General features: G+C 39.4%; 1 protein-coding gene across 2 annotated transcripts in view; it reads right to left on the reverse strand.

The window, feature by feature from the left end:
• Positions 1-25,553, reverse strand: part of ANO4 (anoctamin 4) — a 263,479-nt gene that overhangs the window by 73,258 nt on the left and 164,668 nt on the right. For both annotated transcript variants that reach the window (XM_010962817.3, XM_074375230.1), the window contains 2 exons: positions 6,910-7,016; positions 1,591-1,646 (listed from right to left, as the gene is read on the reverse strand). In XM_010962817.3, the coding sequence (XP_010961119.2) occupies positions 1,591-1,646; positions 6,910-7,016 (163 nt within the window). The remainder of the gene's footprint in view (positions 1-1,590; positions 1,647-6,909; positions 7,017-25,553) is intronic.

A 25,553-nucleotide genomic window follows, 5' to 3' on the forward strand; every position in this document is an offset into this window, starting at 1 on the left:
TCAGAAGAGCGATTATGTTATTACTGAAGCTGCTATGACTAATTTGGAGTTCCCTTTCATAAAATATAGGACTTTAACAAGATGTGAAAACCACAGAGAAGGCCTGGAGTTACTCTGGGTTTTCACAGCTGCATCTCCTCAGACACCCTCCTGCCCACCACCCACAGATACTTCTCTGTCCACCTTCCACTGCTCAGGCATTGCCCTTACTGTGGGCAAGGGCTGGGCAGTGGGAAGGTTCAGTTCTTACTGAAACCTTTTCTGGGGCAAGGCCAACTAATAACACTACAGGCAGCAACGTGATGCTTTGGAGAAAATCTGTCTTTAGTGTTCAGAAACATCCGTATGTGACTCCAGAAAACCTCTCAGAATGTTTGCTTTTGTCCTGGTGGGAGGAGAGTATAGCTCAGTGGTAGAGCACACACTTAGTGTGCACAACATCCTGGGTTCAAGCCCCAGCACCTCCATTAAAAAAATTAATAAACAAACGTTATCTCTCTCACAAAAACTCCTCACAGATAAACAAAAAAAGTTTGCTTCTGTCCTATGAAAGGTTCATTCCAAAAAGGTTTCATGGCCATTTGTAAACAAGGTCTCAGACCAAAGCCTCTAGTTTTCTTAATGAATAAGGTTTTTAAAATGCTACATTACCTTTTCCACCCTCCTGGTGTTTAAAATCCAGAGAAGAAACACCACAAGTCAAATAAGAAGTATATTTTGGAAAGGCTTGCCATTGGCAGATAGTTGGAACTGTCCTCCAAATTCAACTGTCCAACTGTTAACATTGTTAATAGATTGTTTTGAAAATCTCTCTAACAGCAGTTTCACCCTGGCTAGTGTGTGAGGGCCTAGAGGACATGGGCTATGACAGTTATCTGTGTATTCTATGTCAGACCGTGACTGGTACGGAGTAGGAGCTCAGTGCCATGAAGATGACAATTACCTCTACCAATCAGGACGATTATGTCCCTGAAAGCCCATGCCCAAAGAGAATTCTGGGTTAAATGACCCAAGATCTAATGGGAAAAATAGAGTTAAGGGTAATCACAGTTACGTTTACAAAAATCCTTATATATGACAAAGACCATGTGGTAAATAAGGAGAACATAAAAATTCATACATCTTAAATGAGCAATGTTAATGCAATACAATTCTATTAATTTCCATTTATCTCCCTTTAGTTACCAGAGACTTTGCAAGAGGTCTTCCTCCCAGTCTTGAAGGGTTACCTATAAATTTCTTTGTTGCAGAGATGATAAATTTCAGAAACATTTCCCCCCTGGGTCTGGTGCCTCATGCAAATTCTCAATGCCTCTTTAATTTTATGACTTGAAGTCCCTCAGCTATTCTTCTAAATTCATGCCGAGTGACTCTTGATTGAAGTACTCTTGCAATTAAATAAAAAGACATGGAGAAATAAATCTGTGTTGAGGGAGAGATGTCACAATGCAAGCTGGCCCTCCATAACTACCCACTGAACAAATTAAGTTCCTTCTGAACAAATGTCATATCAACAAACTCAATGACTGTTCCCAGAAGCTGATTTAATAACAAGGAATTGACAGAGACGGAGAAAAGGCAGGACAATACCTCGTGCAGAGGAAATGCAGCTTCATAGGAGCCATTAGTAAGCAAGCGATTCAGACCTACAACAACAGAACAGTCCAGTGAGTTTAAATCCTCACAATGTAAGACTAATGTTGGGGTGGTTCTTTCTGGAGAAAACAATCTAGATTTTCAAAAGTGGTTCAAAACCACTTGGGGACACCAACAGTTAGGAAAAAAAGTTTTGCTATCTGTTAGGAAGTTGGAATCAAGGACTGGGAAATCAGGTTTTCAAACAGAAACAAAACAATGAAGCACACCTAGCATGGCGCCTGGCATAGAGAAGGGAGTGTACTGAGACAAGTGGATGAATTACTCGCATCAAAAAACATTTTCCCCCAGGAACTCTCCTATTTTCATCCAGAAGCTTCAATGTGGACAAGCCTAACTCCTCTGCACTGGACTAGCGGTATGACTTTGGAAAGTCCTCTTGTCCTCAAGTCTCAATTTTCTCACCCATAAAATGAGGTAGGGATATTGGATATGTGGACTTAAAAAAAGTTTTATCGAGGCATAACAGACGTGTAACAAATGTCACATGTTTAAAACATATAATTTGGTAAGTTTTTACTTATGTATCAACCCATGAAACCATGAGCACAATCAAGGCAATAAACATGTCCATGGCTCCCAGGGTGTTATCATGTCACTCTGTAATCTCCTGTTCCTTCCTATGCCACCTCCGAGGCAAACACCGACTTGCTTTCTATCACTGTCAATTCCTTTGCATTTCCTACAGTTTTACAGAAATGGGATTATACAGTAGTTACTCCTTTTTATATGACTTCTTTTACTCAACATAATTATTTTGAGATGTACCCATGTTGTAGCTCATTTCTCTTTACTGCTGAGTAGTATTTCATCATGTGGATACATAACGGTTTAACTGTTCCCCTGATGGTAGACATGTGGGTTGTTTATAGTCTTGAGCTATTACAAATAGTGCTGCTACGAGCATCTGTGTACAAGTCTTTGTATGGACACGCGCTTTTATTTCTTTGGGGTAAATACATCGAGGTGGAATGGCTAGACCATATATGGTAGGTGTTATGTTTCAGTTTTTGAGAAACTGCCAAACTTGTTTTCTTACATGCTTGTACAATTTCATACTTCTCCATTTGATTTGCTAACTCTGTTTATAATATTTGCATCTATATTCATGAAGGACATTGATCTGTAGTTTTTCTAATATTGTCTTTGCCTGGTTTTGGTACCTGGGTAATACTGCCCTCATAGGATAAAATGGGAACTAATCTCCAACCTTCAAGTTTTTTTGAAAAGTTGTGTAGAACTGACATTACTTCTTTCTTGAGTGCCTGACAGAATTCACCAGTGAAACAATCTGGGCTTAGAGTTTTCTTTATGAGAAGATTTAAAAATACAAATTCAAATTCTTAATATATATAGGGCTATTCAGGTAACCTATATCTTCTTGGAGGAATTTCAATTATTTACATCTATCAAGAAATTTATCCATTTAAGTTGTTAAATTTGACAAAAGATTATTCACAATATTCCCTTATTATCCTTTCAATTTCTACAGTGATATCACCTCTCTTATTCCTGTGAATCTGGAAATTTGTGTTTTCTCTCTTTTTTTCCTGATTAGCCTAGCTCGAGGTTTGTATTAGTTTTCTATCACTGTAACAAGTTGCAAGAAATGTAGTAGCTAAAACCAATATCCATTTATTATTTCACAGCATCTGTTGGTCAGAAATCCAGGCATGATTTAGCTAAGTTCTCTGCTCAGGATCTCACAAGGCTGAAGTCAAGGTTTTGGCCACATTGCATTCTCATTTGGAGGCTCGACTAGGAAAAGATCCACTTCCAAGCTTCCCTGGGTTGTTGACAGAGTTCATTTCCTTGCAGCTACAGCACTCAGGGCAGCTTGCTTCATCAAAACCAGCCACACAGAGAGGGAGTTCCTGTTGTTTCAAATTTCTCAGCTTGAGGAAACATCTAAACCCTCTTCGGGTCCTCTAATCCCTACTGATTTTCTGTCTGCTTGTTCCATTCATTACTGAGAAGGAGATATTAAAACCTGACTACTTGTGGACTTGTTTATTTCTTTTAGCAGTTCTATCAGTTTTTGCTTCATGTAGTTTGAAGCTCTCTTCCTAAGCACATAAACATGTAGGATTATGTCCTCCTGATGAGTTGACTCCAACATTTTGAAGTGGCCTTCTTTATCCCTGGCAATATTCTTGGCTCTGAAATCTATTTTGTCTGATATCAGTATAGGCACTTTAGCATTCTTTCGGTTAGCATGGTGTTTCTTTTTTGATCCTTACTTTTAGCCTATTTGTGTCTTTATATTTAAAAGAGTGTTTCTTGAGGGAGCAGAAAAATTAGGTTGTGTTTTTTTATTCAATGTCCTAACTTCTAAATTTTGCATTGGGACCTTTAGACTATTTACATCCAACGCTCTGATAATCATGAGGTGTTCCAATCCCATAGGAAATCCTTTTGGATTGTCTTTCTCTGGCCTTGGGTTTTTCCTGACATGTGCACTAATCAGTACTCTGCTGAATACGTACCTGGGGAGCCCTCTGCAGATCTTCAGGGTTCTCTGTGGAGCTCTCAGCTTTCTCATATGTTGTTCTGTGAACTCTAGCTGCCGTGGTCTTCCTGGACTCTCAGCAACATCTTTTCAATTTAGGGAGTCTACCAGGTTCTGCCTGGGTTCTTCCTCCCTGTGTTGCTGCCTAGAAACTACCTCAAGGTAGTAAGCTGGGCGATTGTACAGCTCACTTCGTTTATTTTCTGTCTCTCAGGGATTCCTGTCCTTGGCTGCCCAATGTTCAGTGCCTTGAAAATAGCCGTCTCATACATTCTTTTTTCTTGTTTTGATTGTTTCAGGTGGGACAGTAAATCTTGTGCCTATTACTCCATCGCGACCAGAAGTGGAAGTATAAAGTGTTGGTCTTTAAAATTTCTTTCAGATTAAGAATGTCACTACTTCCTAAGGTGTATTTAAAAGAAGATAACTGGAAGGATGTCTCTCAAGTGGCTTATGGATAAGTTCTCTATGCTTTAGATCCTGGTTAGAGTCCAGAGGCTTAGCCTAACTGGAAAATGGAACATGCAATGATTCACTTTCTATTGATGGAGTGTCAGTCAGTGTTTAGGTGCTTTTAATTATGGTAACATAATACAGCATTTTAAGATGCTTTGACATTAACTCTAAATGTCTAAACAAAGCATCTGAAATACATATATCCATAGGGCTTTGTATTTTGTCTAGCACACAGGAGGCCCTCAATACCTTTGAAATGAATGAATAAATGATTGATTGTGTACAAAGCTTTAATTTCTTAGTGTCTCTTTTAAGAATTCTACATATTTCATCTTCAAATATCCCAGACAATAGAAAAAATAAAAATCACAGTGACCTAATAAGAGACTTCTGATGGTGATCTTTGTAAGTTTATCAAAATTTATCAGTCTTTCAAAGTGAGAAAGTTAATACTTCAAGCCTGTCACTTTACTTACTTTCCTTTGAGCACCAATTTTGAAAAGACAAATCAATTTCAAGATTTATTTTACGCATTTATATTGTTAAATAAATCTTTGTTGATCTATTCATTGCTCTTTTTAAAAATGTATTTCAACAAATTTGATTTTCATGTTGTATTAATATTTATTGTAGGTTAATAATTTACTATGTGATTGGTTATTTCTAATTAGATACTTTTCCAGTTCTTCATTACTGATTTTCAAAGCAATGAGATTCTTGAATAATTTCTCCTTTTTTCATCAAATAAGAGAAACTTTTACAACAGTTTTTACTAGAAACAATACTACACTTCTTGTGGTTTTTCAGAACATTTAAAAATCATTGTCTCTGTTCCTCTTTTGTCTCCGTCTTGACTAAGAAAAATAGCCCACATTTTAGATGCAAAATTAAGCACAGTAATTGCTATATGGCCTCACTGTACACAGTTTTTGATTGCATAAGAATGTTGATGATTAGACAGTGATCACGTTTAAAGATTTTCAGTTCAGTTCAGCAAGCGCTCCTACTATATGCCAGACACTGATCATTGATGAGACAAAGACAAATAAGGCAATTTACAACTGAGGAGATTACTATCTAGACTAGCAGTTTTTACCTGCAGATTCTCAACACACTAGTGTGTAATAATGACTTGTGAGGTGTGCTGGTATTATAATACCAATATTAGTAAAGGTACTGTTTTTAAAAATAAGATGCATTTTATGAAGTAATCCAGAATAGCTACTGCCACAATCATTTCACTTCCATTCACTGGTTTTCAAGTATGTTCCTGATACAATGTTAATTGAGAAGAGTATGATAAAAAAAAAATACGTGTAGTACATCCTAAGTTTGTTCAAAAATCACATGGTCAAATAAGGAATAAAAATGAAAAAAGTAACTAGTGTAATATTTAAGTTACTTAGCACACAAAGATGTTAACAGTGGTTCTCTTTAGTTGGTAGAATTTTCATAATGTCATTGAAAATAAATAATTTAAGATAATAAAAGAATTGCACACGATTATCAAATAGACACCCCAAAAATAACTGCCATAGGATTCAGAAGAGGGAAGAATTCCTTCGAGCTGGAGTGTCAGGGAGGACGTTATGGAGAGGATGTCTCAAGGGTGGACAGCTGCTGCAGGGGGTGTGAGGATGTGCTAACCCACAACCCTACCAAGTCAAGAAAACCCTGAATCAGGTTCAATTTCATCACAGCCACCTGCACTGACTCTCACTGAACATACTAATCCAGGTATATTCAGATCTGGACTAGGTATCTGTTTCTCCTGGTTATATATCCTGTCATTCAGTTTTCAGCTCAAATTTCAGTGTCTCAGTAAAGTCTTCCTTGACCATTCCATCTCAGCTTGAATTCTCCCACTCCTTACTGGTCTATCTCTGTAACATCAACCATTTTGATTTTCTTCATGTTGTGTATTGTATTTACTTTTTGTCTATTGTCTGTTTCTAACTTCTTGAACATACACTCCAGGAGAGAACTGTGCTCATCTCCCCAGCACCCAGCCCGGTGCCTGGCACAGCATGGGCTTTCCATAAACATTTGCTGCATTGAGTGAATTTCTCATGATCTTAGATCAATGAGATAACATGTTATTTTTAAAAAAGATCTAAGGATGCTATTAAGATACTACACTTGTGAGTTATCCACTAAGGGAGTATACAGTTAGAGGTTTCATAAATGATGAGCATTTCTAGGATTGATATCAACTAAATAACATCAAAGAGAAAAGTCTGTAATCCCCCACAACCAAAGGGAGCTTGTTATACTAATATGCTACTTACCAATTTTGTTTTTCCCTTCTTCATACTTTATTCTTTGTAAAATATGGTGTACGATTCTACTCCTTGTGGCATTGTTGAAGAAAGTGTCTTTGTTGTGTATGATGAAGCTGCAAACACAAATTGAAAACACAAGTTGAAGATTGAGTGGAGGTGAGGGATCTAACCACTGATATAATTTGATGTGACTCAGAGAGAGGTGTCTTCAGCCTGTCACAGAGATGGCATGTCTGGAAAAGCACGAGAGCGCCCAGAAATCACGCCAGAGGCAAGAAGCTAACAAATCTCAGCAGTTTTGGTTCCCAGCCTCCTGAGCGTTTACATCACTGTATCACGAAAGAACTGGAGCTAAATAGAATTAAGAAACTTTTAACAGCAAGTCTAAGCTTCATATCCTGTTTTTTTTTTTTTTTTCTCAGTAAGGCCGTTAGATAAACTGAACTAAAAATTCATTTTGTTTTTCTCTCCTTTTGTCATCTACTTCATCCCCTCTCATGTCATAACCATGTGGTTTATTTTGGGAATTTTAATATCTGGAACCAGTTTGGATGGTGGACATAGGAGTTAGGTAATGAGCTCTGGTCGGGCTCAGGGGTGAGGTGAGAGGCAAGTCTCTACAAACTGTGTCTGATTCTTTCTCATGTTCTCCCCTGGATGGGACACCCCTCTTCTAGAGCATGTACTTAAGATGGTTTTCTCTCTCAGCCAACGGTCCACCCAGCCTCAGAAGTTTCTCACAAGACTCAAATACAGACACACACCACAACACTGGGGTTTCTAGTAGGTGTTCCTATCCTACTGAGGTTTTCCAGGTGACAGACAGCGCTTCCAGGACCACATAATCCAGCATGACATGGCCATTTCTTCCCCTCCCAGGAATGCATTAAATGGTAGAATATTAGAGATACTGTAAGTATAACTGCTTCATAAAGTTTATTAACTCAGCAAACTTTTATTGGGAACTCTGCATGGACTGGATACCATGCAAAGCATGTTGATGTTGGCAGCCAACTCTCTCAAAACCCAACTCAGAAGTTACCTCCCTCAGCAAGTCTCCCCACCCCTCCAACTGCACTTCTGCCCTGCAAGGAGTTCAGCACTCTCTCCCCTAAGCTATTTCTTATCTTCCAAACACATCCATTTACTGATCAGTCTGTACTGTCATTTGTTTTCATTCATTTATCAAGCAAATGTTTAACTGAAGTCAATAAAACAGAAAAAATCTTTGTCCTTGAGAGGCTCACAGTCCGGTGAGAAGAGACACCACAAAGAAGGAGAACATGGTGGTACGGCAGAGACGAGCCGACTCAACTTCCTGTTCATGCCCTTCTCCCACCAAGACTGTGAGCTCATTCAGGACGGAAGTCTGAATCACAGTAAGGTCTGCAGCCCCAGGATCTAGTGAGAGGCTGGTACACAGTACAGGTGCAGGCTTTACAACAGCAGTAAGTGACGGTTTGCACATTTATGGTGGGAAAATTGCTATTAATTTTTTGTTTGTTTGTTGGCAGAAGATGAATTCTTAGGAGGTGCTCAAATGAAAGGAAGATATAAAAGTGGCTTAGAGAGAAGGTAGGCCAGGCACGGGGTTGAGTTGGGAACAGAGTTGGGAATGTCAGTTACAGATAACACAGGAAGGAGACAAAGGCCAGGGAATCTGAGGACAAAATGTAAACCACATGAACCGATCTTCTGGAGAAATCCTTTTCTCTCATTTCTACTTCTCTTGTATTCTCTTGTAGACTATTATTCTAGAAAAAAGTACTTTGACTTGGTGGATGAGAAATGAGTGCTATGTGGGGGAGTGAGAAAGCTACAGCATTTATCCTGATTTTCTCCAGGGTGCTCTGAAAACATTTTACAGCCTCAAAGAGAAAGAGGAAAAAAACTGACAGTTAAACATCGAATGCACTTCCTTTTATTTTATCCTCCTCTGCTTTTTCACCTTATTTGAGACAGATCATTACATTTTAATACCAAATAAAGATGTCATTAAAAAGTAGACAACAAATAAAAAAGCCCATTTTTGACTCACATTTCAGATAACTGACAGCTGAGAAGCAAGACCATGCTTGACAAGAGATTCCAGGCTAAAAGCCCATGTCCCTCCTCCATTAAATGGTTTTCTGCTTCCTTCTCCTTTTATAGCATCACATTATGTTTTGTGAGCTCCTGTAATAGTTCTCCATAATAAGCACCACAGACGAACTTCAAAATTTTGTTTTCCTCGTCCTTATGTCTAGGTTGTACCTGGATCCTGGAGATTCCACAGTGGGAACAGACATACAGGGCAGGTGCCAGGCACTATTCTGAGCTCCAGGTGTGTTAACTCCTTCCATCCTTACAGTAACCCAGGAGGTAAGCACTTGATAGTCCCAGGTTACAGCTGAAGAATCAGAGAAGTTAAGTGATGCAAAGTCACTCAACTAACAAGGGGCAAAGCCAAGACTGGAACTCCAGCAGTCTGGCCCCAGAGGCTGTCTTCTTACCCACTCCACTAACCTGCCTCCCTGTGACAGAAACTTCCTGACTCCTGGAGGTTGGATCTCCTTGGGATCAGCCCAAGAGTTGCTCTGCCTAGAACACTCTTCTTGCTTCTACTCATCTTTAGAGCCTCAGCTCAGGTCACATCTCCCTCCAACAATCTTTCTTGACCTCCCACCCCCAGCCTGAAAAATAATGTGGTGCTGTGGAAAGAGAAGGAAGCAGAGAACCATTTCATGAAGGGGGGAGACGAACTTTTAGCTTCAACATCACTCCCGCTTTCCCTTGAGACTGAAGTGAGGCCAACCTCAATCTAAATCCCAGCTTTGTCACTTACTATGTGGTGTTGGGACCATTCCTCAACTTCTCTGGGTCTTAGTTTTTTCATCTGTGAAATGGGATAATACTGTAATCACTCTCATACATGGGTTTCTGTAGAATTTGGTGAGATGACTCAGCCCACTGTCTGGCATCTGATAAGCGGTTAGCTCAGGGTTAGCTGTCATCATCACGTTGCTTCTGTAACATTATATAGAACTTGTCTGCTTACATGCCTAACTTCTCTGTATGAGCTTCCTTAGGGCCAGGACTGCCATGTGCATCTCTATTTCCAGTATTGTACAATGCTTGGCAGGTGCCAAGCCCTTAAAGTTGGCTCAAATGAGAACTAATGAGATCTTCCAGAGCACCCTAGTTAACATGGGGGGCTGTGAAACTAAATCTCATCTCTTTATACCCTGGCCTCTATTCCTGCTTCCTGGTAATCTCTCCACCCACTCCATTTTTCCAGCCACCACACGAATCGTTCTCTCCATGTCACCTAAGAACCTTGTTGTGGGGTGTGGAGCAATCTCATTTTCTCTGTCACTCCATCAAGCTGGAGGGCTAAGAGAAGGAACAGTGATGATTTCCTGTATCCCGGGTCTCCTGCTTTTCTTGGCCACTTAGCCCAAACAACCCTCTTCAAACGAATTCACACACAAACACATACACGTGTGAACCACACACCATGTAAGCCGAGCTGTTTTGGTAAATGTAACACCTGATGCTCAGTCTCCGAGGTATCAGGGCTCCACTCAGGCTTAGCAATTCAGCTCTGCTTCCATACATTGCTGGCGAGGCAGCGAACAAGTAAAAATGCTATGAGGGCACCTTGACCAGGCCTATCAAAATTATTCATTACATCTCTGACTGAGCAACTTCTCTTTTAGAAATGTATGCTACAAATATGCTCACCCATGTGCAAAGTGACAGATGTACAAGAATGTTCACTGTGGCATGTGTTATAATAGCAAATTAGGTCTGGCCATGACCTAAATAATTCACCAGTGGAGGAGAGGATAAACAAATAATGGTACAGCCCTGCAATGGAACACTCTGCAGCTGTAAAGAGATTAAGGAGGCTCAGTGTAGATACAAAAAATCTTTGAGATACTACAGGGCAAAAACAAGGTCCAAAACAGTCATATAGTTACTTGTGTCAAAGAGGAAAACATACACACACAGGGAAGTACACAGATACACGTCTGCTTGTGCATGCGCAGAATGACTATGGAAGGAAACAGACATCTGGAAATACTGGTGGCCTCTGGGAAGGACTAGGTGCCTGGAAAGGTGTGCAGGGAACTTCACTGTACACACTTAAGAAATCTTTATCGTAAGTAAGCACTACCTATAAAAACCAGATATTAGAAAACAGAAAATTTAAACTGAAAGTGCAATTCCCGTTCTAGGTCAGCTCTTACTTTCACTCTCAGTGCTGAGGAGAGGAATAAACTGCTGAATTGGTAGAGGAGCAACCATATGATCAAGGCTCTAAACATCTGTCTCCGCATTATACCCCTTGGAGGGATCATGTAATATGCCCGACACCATACAGCTAGCAAGTGTTGACGAAGGATTCAAAAACCAAATGCTCGCTCCCAATCTTCCCGTTCATTTGTCAAAGGAGCTGCTGGATGCACAGGTCTGCCTGTGTGCATGTGTGTGTGAAGGGGGCTTTCTGGATGCTCCCATCTTGCCCTGTGAGGAAGGCGCTGCTGACCTGCTCACTAACGGGCAGACCTGAGCCTGAGCTCCTGCTGACTCCCCTCCAGGGCCTGTGCCCTCCTGCCTTCTCTGGAGGAGGACAGCTCTCAGTTTTTACTTGGGGAGGCTCCCGGTCTTCTTTTCTCTAGAAGGGAGGAAATGGAAAAGAAACACTGTGAAACTGAGGTTAAACTACAGACCTCCTGGAGCCATGACTATTTACTCTTTATTGATAAGTTCTCCTGTGGCCAACTGTCCACAGCAGCATTAAAAGTATTGCAACATGCTAGTTGTTTAACAAGCAAACACTCTGATTGCTCTGTACAAAGCACTGTGCGTTGAGGGTGCTACATCGGAGGTGGGTGGAAGATGGGAAGGGACATGGATCTTATGTACATGTGTATTTTGTTGATGGGAATGCAAAAGTGGAAAGAACCCAGTTCCTTTCTTCAAAGGAGTCTCTATTCTTATTAGATAAAATGAGAAACACCCCAACATTCAAGGGTATGAATTGGGGAAAGGTGCTTGTTAGAGCTGGGGCTAATTAGTCAGATTATTAAGTGAGTCCGTTTTAGAGCAGGTAATAAGTCATTCCTTATTCCTAAACTTTCCTCTTAGGCTACAGCTATGAGGAGAAGACTACAGTTTCTTCACAGTTACGTTAGTTTGAATTACTTAGAGTCCAGTACTGTTGAATAAAAATTTCTACAACAATGAAAATGCTCTCACCAAAGTGGGTATACAGGGAACATATCTCCATATAATAAAAGCTATTTATGACAAACCCACAGCCAGCATAATACTCAACAATGAAAACTGAAAGCCTTCCCACTAAAATCTGGAACAAGTCAAGGATGCCCACTCTCACCACTTCTATTCAATACATTCCTGGAAAGAAAAAGAAATAAAAGGGATCTAAATTGGAAGAAAGGAGGTAAAATTGTCACTATATGCGGATGACATGATGCTATATATAGAAAACCCTAAAAGCTCCCCACAAAAGCTACTAGAGCTGACAAAAGAATTTGGCAAGGTAGCAGGATACAAGATTAACATATAGAAATCAGTTGCATCTCCTTACACTAACAATAAAATAGCAGGAAAAGAAAATAAACAATGCATTTTAAAATCACATCCAAAGCAATAAAATACTTAGGAATAAATCTGACCAAGGAGGTGAAGACTTAAATACACATGGAGAACTACAAAATATCGATTAAGGAAATTAAAGATGACTTAAAGATATGAAAAGTTATCTCATGCTCTTGAATTGGAAGAATCAATATTGTTAAAATGGCCATTCTGCCCAAGGCAATCTACAGATTTAATGCAATCCCTATCAAATTACCCAGGACATTTTTCACAGAGCTGGAACAAATAATCTTAAAATTTAGATGGAATCACAAAAGACCCAGAATTTCCAAAGCAATACTGAAGAAAAAGAAAGAAGCTGGAGGAATAACCCTCCCAGACTTCAGGAAAAACAAACAAACAAACAACTAGAAAGCAGATCATCAACCCCAGCTGGTAAATAATTGGATTCTATATCCCACTGTCTACTTGATTCCACACATTTGAGGTCTAGACAACTCCAACTGACCACGTCTCAGACAGCAGTTCCGATCTGCACCTTTGTAGAACAAAAACCTACTTTCCCTGTGGTCTTTTCATCTTAAAAACGGCACTGCTGCACACCCAATTTCTCAGTCACAGACTTTAGATACAACCTTGATGCTCCTTCTCTCCTATTCAATATCCAATCAAGTTCTTTGGGTTCATCTTCTCAAATGTCATCCTGAATCTGATCCCTTCCCACCGTCTTTGCTTAGAGAGACCAAAGCTGTTTCCAGGACTACTGCAATAGCCTCATAACTATTCTAATTTTACTCTTCCCCCTTTTAGCTCTTTTTCTACATAGCAACAATTTTTTGAAACATAAATAAAATCTTATCCCTCCTCTGCTTAAAACTCTTCAATGACTTCCCATAGTTTTGGAATAGAGCCCAAACTCCTTTCCATGGCCTAATGCTCCTACGTGGTCTAGTTCTTGCCTACACCAATGACCTCACCTCCCTCCCTCTTCCCCGTGCTCACTGTAAACCAGCAACATTGTCCTTTTTTTCCATCCTTGGAAAAAGACCCAGCTTACTATAGCCTAGGGCTTTTGCTCATGCAGTTCCTAGATTTTTGTACAACTTTTTGGTCTCAAATGTCGTGTCCTTACCATCCTAGCTAGGACAGTCACTCTCCTGCCCCACAAGTTACTTCCTCTGTATTTGATTACCTTGTTTTATTTTCTTCTTATGTTTTACTTTAAATTTTCTTTTTATTGGGGTGGGAGTAGGGAGAAATTTGTCTACAAGTTTACTGACTGCCCCCCTTCTCCTGCAGGCCTATCACAGCAGGGCTCAGACTACCTTGTTCTCTAATCTAGGGCCTAAGTAGATAATCAGACCACGTGTTCTCCATCACCCAGAGACCCACTGAATGTCACAGAAATCATCAGATTATGTTACAGATAAATTTTACCTTTTTTTCCTAACTTAATGATTCTGAAAATCAGTTTTATCTTACAATTCTGCTTTGTACGTGGTACTACTTCAGGGAAAATAAAGTCAATGAAGAGGGTTTTTAAAATTTCATTTAATACCTACCTTATGGAATTTCTGAGATTGATAAAATAAACAAGTATCTTCCAAGGTATAAACATCTCCATGGTTTAAAACTTCAAGTGGAAACTTTCTCAAGAAGCATTTAACTACCTATAGATGGTGCTGTATAATTATTTTAGATTTACAGCCACACTGACTTCTATAAATTTAGACATCTACGGCATATGGCAGAGTAGGAGACAGAATCAGATCATTAGCCAAGGCACGTTTCTGGTCCCAGGAGTACAGAGCTGCTCTGCTTCTGTTCCTCTCCATCCTGAATGGAAACATCTGCTGTAATTATGCTGGGCCCACCTCCCCTCACTGCCTGTTGGAAACGTAGGGGGCAGTTAATTTGTCTTTGTCATTAACCAGTCTCCAGTTCAAGAAGAACTAACCACATCTGAAGAGCTGTTCCAAGGATTCCCATCCCTAACCGAACCTAATTTTGGAACATAAGGTCCCGGACTTTGGGCCTAATGTCATATTGGGATGAGATCACTGGCGATTCTGGAATGGGAATGAACAGATTTTCTGTGGGAGAAATGTGAACAATTTATATGCCAGAGGGAAGACCATGATGGAATGCAAACAATTGCCACAATTCCTCCATTCTTGTATACACATCCCTTTGTGATGTGAATTTCTTGCTTCTTCCATCAAGAGGTAGAGTCTGTCTCTTCACCTCTTGAATCTGAGGGAGACTTGTGATTGGCTTTAATGAACAGAATGTGGAAGAAGTGATTTTTGTGAGTTCTGAGCTGGGGCCCAGGCTCTGTAGCATCCACTCCTGCCCACTGGGAATGTTGCCCCAAGATGACCAACATACAGGAGCCTGAGCTAACTTCTCTGAAGATAAAGGACCACAGGGAGAGAAAACCCAGCCACAAGCTGGCACCACCCTCCAGACACGTGAGTGAGACAATTCTGAATTGTCCAGCCTAGCTGAGCAGAGATGCCTGCAACCCCGGGATGACTAGTTGAAATCAGTGGAAGAAATGACCAGGTGAATCCAGCACAAATTGCTAAAACAAAGGAATTACCAGCAAATGAAATGTGTGTTAAGTCAGTAAGTTTTACTGTGGACTCTATAGTAGAAAATGACCAATAGACCAATGATAGTTGAAATTGTATTAATTCATAATACAAAAAGAAAAGTGAAGGTTAATGCCTTGAAAATAAATATTTAAGGAAACTTTCTTAATTTGACTTTTAGAGACTTCTTTTTTAACAAGAAGAAAAGGTGATACAATGAACTGTCACTTAAATTATGTCCTCAAATTAATGAAAATCAAAGTAGGAACAAAGCAACCAATTAATATTTTATGTGACAAGGCCTATTTTGATAGTTTCAGGGGCTTTAGGCAACCGTAGTGCAATGATTAACTTCCAATCTTAAGTATATAATATTCAGAGTCCCAACTATTTGGTAAAAAATTTCAAGCCTCTTTTCAGGTGATAAGCTACTGGAACATAAAGCAATGTGGGACATTTTTTTCTTATTCCAATGGTCATTGCTAATTGTACTTCATGATCTCCTCTTTGCTATTTGAATGTTAAATACAAGTTAAGAAATACTTGCTCTTGAGGCTTCTGGGTAAGGATGGAAAATTAAATACCTGCATTCACTTTTTCTCTCTCTCAAAACCCCGTGAAAATAATAGTAATGTGTGTGTGTTTGTGTTTAAATAAAGTTATATAAACACTCAAGGAACAAGGATAGCAAAAGATAATAGCAACAAAACATTAGAATGTGAAAACCAGACAAGTGGTAACAGAGTTAGGAGACCAGGAAAAGCTGAATACTAAACCAACTCTGGGGAAGACCAAGAAAAATTATATTTATAGTACAAAATCTCATAAAATCTTAGAAGTGGGGCACTGGTGACCTCTAGAAATGTGCTGAGGGGGATGCTAAAATAAGTACTGGTTGTAAGTTGTTTAGGAAGAAGTTAGATACCCAGATCCTCACCTGTACTTGCCTTTTTGTTTGGTTTTTTGTCACAGGTACAGTCTCTGAACTGTGAGACACCCAGGCATGGTGAAGGGTAGGGGTCCCACAGTGAAAACTGGAGGATCAACTGAATATTTGCATCCTGAAAGCTGAGACTCTTAGCTATCTTCAACCATTTAGGCTCTGAAACATTGGCAGTCAGGCCTTGACTTTCCAGGCAGAAGACTGGCAGATACTTCTCTGGGGAATCCGACCAGCGTTAAGATGAAAAATCTAAAGACAACATTGGAAACTCTGAAATGAAACCACCCACCCACAAAGCCTACAGCTGACAGGCTCTATCTTACACTCTGACCTTAGTTTTGCATTTTCTATTCTTAAATATGAGCAGTCTGCCAAAGAATACTAGGTATCTAAAGAAATATATTAACATAAAAGAGAATAATAGAGGGAGACAAACAAAAACAATCAGAAAGAAATATGTTAGAGGAAATTAGGCTCTGTAGAGTGACAAAACATTTAAAAAATCATTACGCATAAAGGCCATATATGACAAGGCCACAGCTAACATCTTACTCAGTGGTGAAAAGCTGAAAGCTTGTCCCCTAAGATCAGGAAGAAGACAAAGATGCCCACCCTTGTCACTTTTAGTCAACATAGTACTGGATGGTCACTAAACTTACTGTGATGATCCTTTCATGATATATGTAAATCAAATCATTACGCTGTACATCTTATACAGAGCTGTAGGTCAATTATATCTCAATGAAACTGGAAGAAAAAAGGAAAAAAAACCCCACCTCCTATAATATTGGAACTCTTAGGCAGAGCAATTAGGCAAGAAAAAGAAATAAAAGGCATTTAATTTAAATAGGAAAGGAAGAAGTAAAACTGTCACTATTTGCAGATTACATGATATTATTTTTAGAAAACCTTAAAGACTCCACTAAAAAAATTATTAGAACAAACAAATTCAGTAAAGTAGCAGGATACAAAATCAGTATACAAAGATTTGTTGCATTTCTATATACTAATAATGAACTATCAGAAAGAGAAATTAAGAAAACAATCCCATTTACAATTGCATCAAAAAGAATAAAATACCTAGAAGGTGAAAGACCTGTACACTGGAAACCATAAGACAGTGATGAAAGAAACTGAAGACACAAATGGAAAGATAGTCCATGCTCATAGACCAGAAGAATTAATATTGTTAAACACAGAAATAGGAAAAAAAATCTAAAATTTGTATGGAATCATCAAAGTAATCTTGAGAAAGAAGAACAAAGCTTGAGCTACCACATGCCTTGATTTCAAACTATATTACAAAGATACAGTAATCAAAATGATACGGTACTGGCATAAAAGCAGGCACATAGATCAATGGGACAGAACTGAGAGCCCAGAGAAGTAAACCTACACATATGTGGCCAATTAATTTACAACAAAGGAGTCAAGAATATACAAGGGGGGAAGGACAGTCTCTTCAATAAATGGTGTTGGGAAAATTGGACAGCCACATGCAAAATTATGAAACTGGACCACTATCTTACACTACACACAAAAACTACTTCAATGTAAGAGCTAAAGCCATAAAACTCCTAGAAAAAAACATGAGCAGTAAGCTCCTTGACATTGGTTTTGGTGATTCTATTTCTGGATTTGACACCAAAAGCAAAAATAAACAAGCGGGACTACATCAAACTAAAAGCTTCTGCACAGAGAAGGAAACCATTAATAAAATGAAAAGGCAACCTATGGACTAGAAGAAAATATTTGCAAATCATACTGTCTGATAAGGGGTTAATATCCAAAATATATAAAGAACTCATATAACTCAATACCAAAAAAAACAAAACAAACAAACAAAAAAAACACCCAAAAAATCTGATTAAAAAATGGGCAGAAGATCTGAAGAGACATTTTTCTAAAGAAGACATGCAGATGGCCAATGTGGTTAAGATGCTCAACATCACTAAACATCAGAGAAAATCAAATCAAAACCACAATGAGATACTACCTCAGACCTGTCAGAATGGCTATTATCAAAAAGACAAGACATAACAAGTGTTGGCAAGAATGTGGAGAAAAGGGAATCCTTCTGCACTGCTGGTGGAATTTTAAACTGATATAATCTTTATGGAATATATTATGAACATTCCTCAAAAAATTAAAAATAGAACTACCATATGCTCCAGCAATTCCACTTCTGGGTATTTATCTGAAGGAAATGAAAATACTAACTTGAAAAGATATATGTGCCCCCATATTCACTGCAGCATTATTTATAATAGCCAAGATATGGAAGCAACCAAGTGGCCATCGATAGAGAATGACAAAGAAAATGTGGTATGTGTGTGTGTATACACACACACAATGGAATATTAGACATTAAAAAAGAAAATCTTGCCATGTGACAACATGGATAAACCTTGAGCATTATTGCTAAGTGAAATAAGTCAGAGAAACACAAATATGAGCTCACTTATATGTGGAATCTGAAAAAAAAAAAAACAGGCTCATAGATTCATCTTCAAGAAGCACAAATCTCAGGCTATGTAATTTATTTCACTTTCAGGCAAGTTTCAAACTTCCCCAGGACAGAGATCTGTTTCCCCGACTCTGTGGATCAATACCGACAACCTGCATATTGAGGACCCTAATGCAGAATAAGTGGCTGTAATACAATGAGTGTTCTGAGACGGCTGTAAGCCATGGGGGCACTGAAAGAACATTAATCCTACCGAAATCAATTCCAGTCTCTCTTTGCCTAAAGGATTCTCTAAAGACTTCAGATCGATGCAAACACCACAAAAACTCCGAACATGGAAAAGAAAATACAGTAAAAGGTATACACTAGAAAAATCGTTATCTTCAGAGAGCTATGCTGAGAGGGTTTAGAAAACAAATACACATGTGTTGCTGATAAATAAATGTGAAACAGTAACATAGACTGTCTTAGTTTCGGCTGCTGTAACAAACTGCCATAGACTGGGGAGCTTATGGACAACAGAAGGCTGGGAATCTGAGATCAGGGTGCCAGTCTGGCCAAGTTCCAGTGAGGACCCACCTCCAGGTTGCAGACTTCTCACTGTATCCTCACGCGGTAGGAAGAGGGAGCTAGCCCTCTGGTCTCTTCCGAAGGGCACAAGTACCTTTCATCAGGGCATCATGAACTCATTGCCTCCCAAAGGTCCCACCTTCTAATAACTTGTGGATCAGATTTCAACACGTAAATTTGGGAGACACAAACATTCAGCCTAGAACGTATCTGGAACACTGAGTAGCATTTAGTTTAAAAGTAATGTTATTCTTCACGTCAGATGTCTACCATTGCAAAAATCAGTGTTTTACCTCAAACTTTCCCTTTATACACCAACTGCAAGTCTTTAGAGACTCTTCTAGGCAGTCTCACTGTACTCTTAGCTCATAGTAGTAGTAATACTATTATTATTATTACTACTAGTAGTAGTAACACTATTATTATTACTACTACTAGTAGTAACAGTAATAATAATAAAATAGTATTACTATTACTGAGTTATTCTTTGAGTGCTTTCTCTGGGCCAGGTACTGGACTAAGTATTTTACATATGTCATTTCAATTAATGTCCCCAAGTCCTACTGCCACAGCCCTCCCTCCTTTCCTTCTTTCTTTCCCCCCAACAAAACTTAGAGGATGCAAGAATATACACTGTAGAAAATACAGTCTATTCAATAATATGTGGTGCTGGGAAAACTGGACAGCTACCTGTAAAAGAATGAAATTAGAACATTCCCTACACCATATACAAAAATAAACTCAAAATGGATTCAAGAACTAAATATAAGACCAGATACTATAAAACTCCTAGAGGAAAACATAGGGAGAACACTCTTTGACATAAATCAGAGCAATATTTTTTTCAAGCCAACTCCTAGAGTAATGGAAATAAAAGCAGAAATAAACAAATGAGACCTAATTAAACTTAAAAGCTCTTGCCCAGCTAAGGATACCATCAACAAAATGAAAAGACAACCCACAGAATGGGAGAAAATATTTGCCAATGATGTGACTGACAAGGGACTAATTTCCAAAATATACAAACTCATACAGTTTAAAAAAAAAATGCAACTCAATCCAAAAATGGGCAGAGGACCTAAACAGACATTTCACCAAAGAAGACGTCCAGATGGTCAATAGGCACATGAAAAGATGTTCAACATCACTAATTATTAGTGAAATGCAAATAAAAACTACAATGAGGTATCACCTTCCACCAGTCAGAATGGCCATCATTCAAAAGTCTACAAATACTAAATGCTAGAGAGGGTATGGAGAAAAAGGAACCTTCTTACACTGTTGGTGGGAATGTAGTTTGGTGCAGCCACTATGGAGGACAGCATGGAGGTTCCTTAAAAAACTAAAAATAGACTTATTATATGATCCAGCAATCCCACTCCTGGGCATATATCCAGAGGGAACCTTAATTCAAAAAGATACATACACCCCAATGTTCATAGCAGCACTATTTACAATAGCCAAGATATGGAAACAACCTAAATGTCCATTGACAGATGACTGGATAAAGAAGTTGTGGCGTATATATATACAATAGAATACTATTCAGCCATAAAAAAAGAACAAAATAATGCCATTTGCAGCAACATGGATGGACCTGAAGATCATCTTTTTTTTTTTTTTAACATTTTTATTGAGTTATAGTCATTGTACAATGTTGTGTCAATTTCCAGTTGAAGATCGTCATTTTAAGTGAAGTAAGGCAGAAAGAGAAAGAAAAATACCATATGATATCATTCGTATGTGGAATCTAAAAAAAAGACACAAATGAACTTATTTACAAAACAGAAACAAACTCTCAGACATAGGAAAAAAAATTATGGTTACCAGGGGTAAAGGAGGTGGAAGGGATAAATAGGGAGTTTGAGATTTGCAGATACTAACTACTATATACAAAATAGATAAACAAGTTTCTACTTTATCGCACAGGGAACTATATTCAATATCTTGTAGTACCCTATAATGAAAAAGAATATGAAAAGGAATATATGTATGTATACGTATGACTGAATCACTATATTGTACACCATATACTGACAACATTGTAAACTGACTATACTTCAATAAAAAAAGATAAAAACAAACAAAAAAAAACTTACCTGTACCAGACCCTTGGAGCTTTACAGACTGGCAAACAGTCTCCTAAAGATGTCCACATCCTGATCCCCAGAACCTGTGATCATGTTAAGCTACACAGCAAAGGGGAATTAACATTGCAGATGAAATTAAGATTGCTAATCAGCCAACTTTAAAACAGGAATATTACTCTGTATTATTCAGGTGGGCCCTTAAAAATGGAAGAGAAGTGGAGAGGGTGTAGCTCAGTGGTAGAGTACGTGAGTAGCATGCACGAGGTCCTGGGTTCAATCCTCAGTACCTCCATTAAACAAACAAGTCTAATTACCTTCCCCCACCAAAAAAAAGATTAGGAAACATTTTCTTTAAAATGGAAGAGAGTGGGGAGGGTGTAGCTCAGTGGTAGAGTGCATGCTTAGCATGCACAAGGTCCTGGGTTCAGTCCCCGGTACCTCCATTAAAATAAATAGATAAATAGATCTAATTACCCTCCCCCCATAAAAAAATGAAAAAAATGTTTAAAAAAAAAACTTAATAAAAATGGAAGAGAAAGGGAGACGAGTCAGAGAAGGAGATGTGAGGACAGAAGCAAGGTCAGAGTGAGATGACGTGAAGTGAGAAGGGCTCAAGCACCGCTGCTGGCCTTGAAGACAAAGGCAGGGCCGCGAGCCCCGGATGTGGCATCTCCAAGAGCGGGAAAGGCGAGGGAGCGGTCTCCCCCAGAGCCTCTAGACGAGAGTGAAGCTCTTCCATACTTTGATTTTCGCCCAGTGAGACCCACACTGAACTTCTAACCTACACAACCGTAAGATAATAAATTTCTACTATTTTAAGCCATGGAATTCATGTAATTTTTTTTTTTTTTTTTACAGAGGCCACAGAAAACCAATATATACTGTGAAGAGGACAAGGCTGGAGTCACCATGTGGGGCCTGAGAATCGGAGCCCTACCACTTACCAGCTAGGTGACCTGGGGCAAGTTACTTATCCTCTCTGTGCCTCCGTTTCTCCTCTGTAAAAATGGCAATAATGACCAAACCTTATTCACAGGGCTAAATTAAAACTGTGAACTACTTGTAACCTAGTGAGCACCATATAAATATTAGCTATCATTACTCCTTCGAGAAACTCCCTACTGTTGGGTTGAATTACCTTCTCTGAAATGAAGTTTGAGAGGGGTCTTCTGAACTATTAATGCTTCAACAGAATGACTGACCCTAAAGCTGGCGACCTCAGCCCCTCAGCGGGGAGTGTGGGAGAGCTCTCTGTGGGGTCCGACCCTCAGGCGCCCATGCAATCATGGCGGGTGAGCAGCCTGCAGGCCCAGTCCTGGTGACACCACCTAAAATGACCAAATGACTTATAAACATGTATACTCACAAGTTTGCTTTTACTGCTTCTCAAGCATGAATATATGTTCACACGGAATGTGAGGCTATTTGATTTTTAATCAATTCTCAACTTTCATTTTTGTAGACTGTAGTTCAAACAACAAAGATTTACAGTGAGGTTAGTTTAGGGTATACTGTAGTCTTTTGCTGAAGATGTGTCTAAACTCCTGCAGAAGGTTATGGCCGTGAGCAATTAATTCTCCAGAACCACTTGCGGGTGGGGTGGGGAGTGGCCACTCAGCCTCTCTGACCTTTGTCACACCACCATACAACCCTCAGAGTTGCAGTGCGTCTCTGGTGTAATTGTGGAATCCAGGCTCGCTTACTAACGGTGGTCCCTGTCACTCTTACCACTGCAATAATTGCTGCCACCACCGACGACGGCTATTCGGCCGGCCACGCCCATCCACACCTCACTGCCACGGGCTGCTGGCTCATGCAGCTGAGAGGAAGGTTACCTCCAGCTAAAATGGAGGCTCCAGGAGGGCAGGAATCTCTGCCTATTCGTTCACTGTTGATTCCCAAGTGCCCGGAACAACGGGTGTGGAGTGTGCACACGAATAGTTATTCAAACATATGCACACACAACAAATGTAAATTTCAGATTCTTCCATTAGGAAGTGGTCAGAACTTAATTTCACCTCACTTTTTATGGATTTTCATAAAGGTAAAATAGTGGTCATGATAGAAACAAAACAAAACAAAAAATACAGGCTGGGGCATTTTTCTCTGTATCTAACACAAATATCTTTCTGAAAGGCAATTCCTTGAAAGAATATACCGTGTATGTATTATAAAAAGTGACATGAGACTCTTCTCCACATGTTCTTGCCTGTGTCTCCCAGCAGAGAACCCTCATTATGAGTACTGACCTGAGAAAGTAATTGTCTCCAGGGTACCCGTGCTGAGGCCACTGAGGAACGGAGGGCAGTGATACTGAGGTGGGCCAGCACTCACAGGCAAGGAGGAGCGGAGTAAGTTAATTCCTGAACAGACTTGTCTGTCACAGTCTTCAGACTCAACAAGAGTTTAATTGACCTCAGGAGTGGGTGGGCCTGCCTGAAGGGTGTTCTGTGGTAAAGGACAGTAGAGGAATAGCTCTCAAGGAGGGAGAGGGGCGTGATGTTGCACCCACCCTGCCACCACCAAAAGGGGAAATTTGGCTATGTCTGGAGACCTTTTTGATTTTCACAACTAAAAGGGGCAGGATATTGCTGTTAGCATCTAGGATAGAGGTCACGGATGCTATTGACTGCCCTACAATGCACAAGACAGCTCTCTCCCACAAAGAGTTATTCAGCCCCAAATGTCAGCAGTGCCGACCGAGGTTGACAAATCCTGCAGTGGAGCATAATGGTTAAGAGTGTGGGATCTGGTGCCTCTCTGTCCAGATCTGAATTCCTGCTCCATCACTGTCTAGTCATTCAGCAAACCTATTTCTCTTTTCCTCCTGGGCACACAGGTAGGCATCTTAGCATCCTTTGAGGGGTAAGTCTATGACTGAGCTCTGGTCCATGAAATGTGGGTGGAAGTGCTACATACCGCTTCTGAAATTGGCCCATAAAACTGTCTAAAAAATCCCTCATCTCTCTTTTCCTCTTCTGTAAACCAGAAGCAAGGGATCTAGAGAACGGCAGAGTTACTAGACAGAAGTGGCCTGGGTACCCAAATGACTGGATGGAGCAGAGACAATGCACCTCCCTCCCTGTGGTGAACTACCCTAGATCATGATGTGTACAACAAAAAGATTTCTATGATGTTAACCTACTGATATTTGGGGGTTGTTCAGGCAGGTGGACTAGCATAGCTGTGTGACCTACTGCTGGTTCCTTAACCTCTCTGTGCCTTGCTTTCCTCTTCTGTAAAATGGTGAAATACTCTCTCATTGGGTTGATGTGAGGATTAAAGATTTAAAAATAGCATCTAGCATCTATAAGATTTTTACCATCTATAGACTCATCTTTGGTGAAACCATATAAAATGACCCATGGCATTGTATGTTGATTTAGACTGACGTGTACCCACAGGTTTGCTTTTATTGCTTCTCAAACATGAATGTATGTTTGAATTAACTAGAAACTAGAAAACTAAAACATAGGTAGAACACTCTGTGACAATAAATCACAGCAATATTTTTTTTTGGGTCCATCTCCTAAAGCAAAGGAAATAAAGGTAGAAATAAACAAATGGGGCCTAACTAAACTTAAAAGCGTTTGCACAGCAAAGGAAACCATCAACAAAAAGACAATCTACCGAATGGGTGAAAATACTTGCAAATGATGTGACCAACAAGGGGTTAATATCCAATATATATGAACAACTCATACAACTCAACATCAAAGAAACAACCTGACTGAAAAATGGGCAGAAGAACTGAATAGAAATTTTTCCAAGGAAGAAACGCAGATGGCCAACAGACACATGAAAAGATGCTCAACATTGCTAATACTCAGGAAAATGCAAATCAAAACCACAATGAGATCCCACCTCACCTGTCAGAATGGCTATCAAAAAGAACACAAATAACAAATGTTGGTGAGAATGTGGAGAAAAGGGAACTCTTGCACAGTGTTGGCAGGAATGTAAATTGGTGCAGCCACTTTGGAAAACAGTATGGAGGTTTCTTAGGCTACTATTTTTCAATCAATTCTCTACCTTAAAAAAATTTTTTTTGCAATGCAGTTCAAAGTACAAAAATTTACGATTAGATTATTCCATGTTATCTTTACTACTTTTATCCTTACTACATTCATTTAAGAGACAAGCATAAAGCGTCAATTGTAAGCTAGGCATTGCATTAGGTATTGGAGATAAAATTGTGAGCAGCAACAGAGATGGCCTCTGCCTCCATGGAGTTCAAAGTTTACCTGGGGAATTAGGCATTAACAATATAATACCCAAATAATTATAAAATCTCAAATATGAGAAATGTTACATGGGAAACATGCTGCTACAAGAGTATAGAGCAAGGAGACCTGGTTTTTTGGAAGGATCGGAGGATG

Source organism: Camelus bactrianus, chromosome 12, assembly GCF_048773025.1.
Source record: "Camelus bactrianus isolate YW-2024 breed Bactrian camel chromosome 12, ASM4877302v1, whole genome shotgun sequence".
NCBI lineage: Eukaryota > Metazoa > Chordata > Mammalia > Artiodactyla > Camelidae > Camelus > Camelus bactrianus.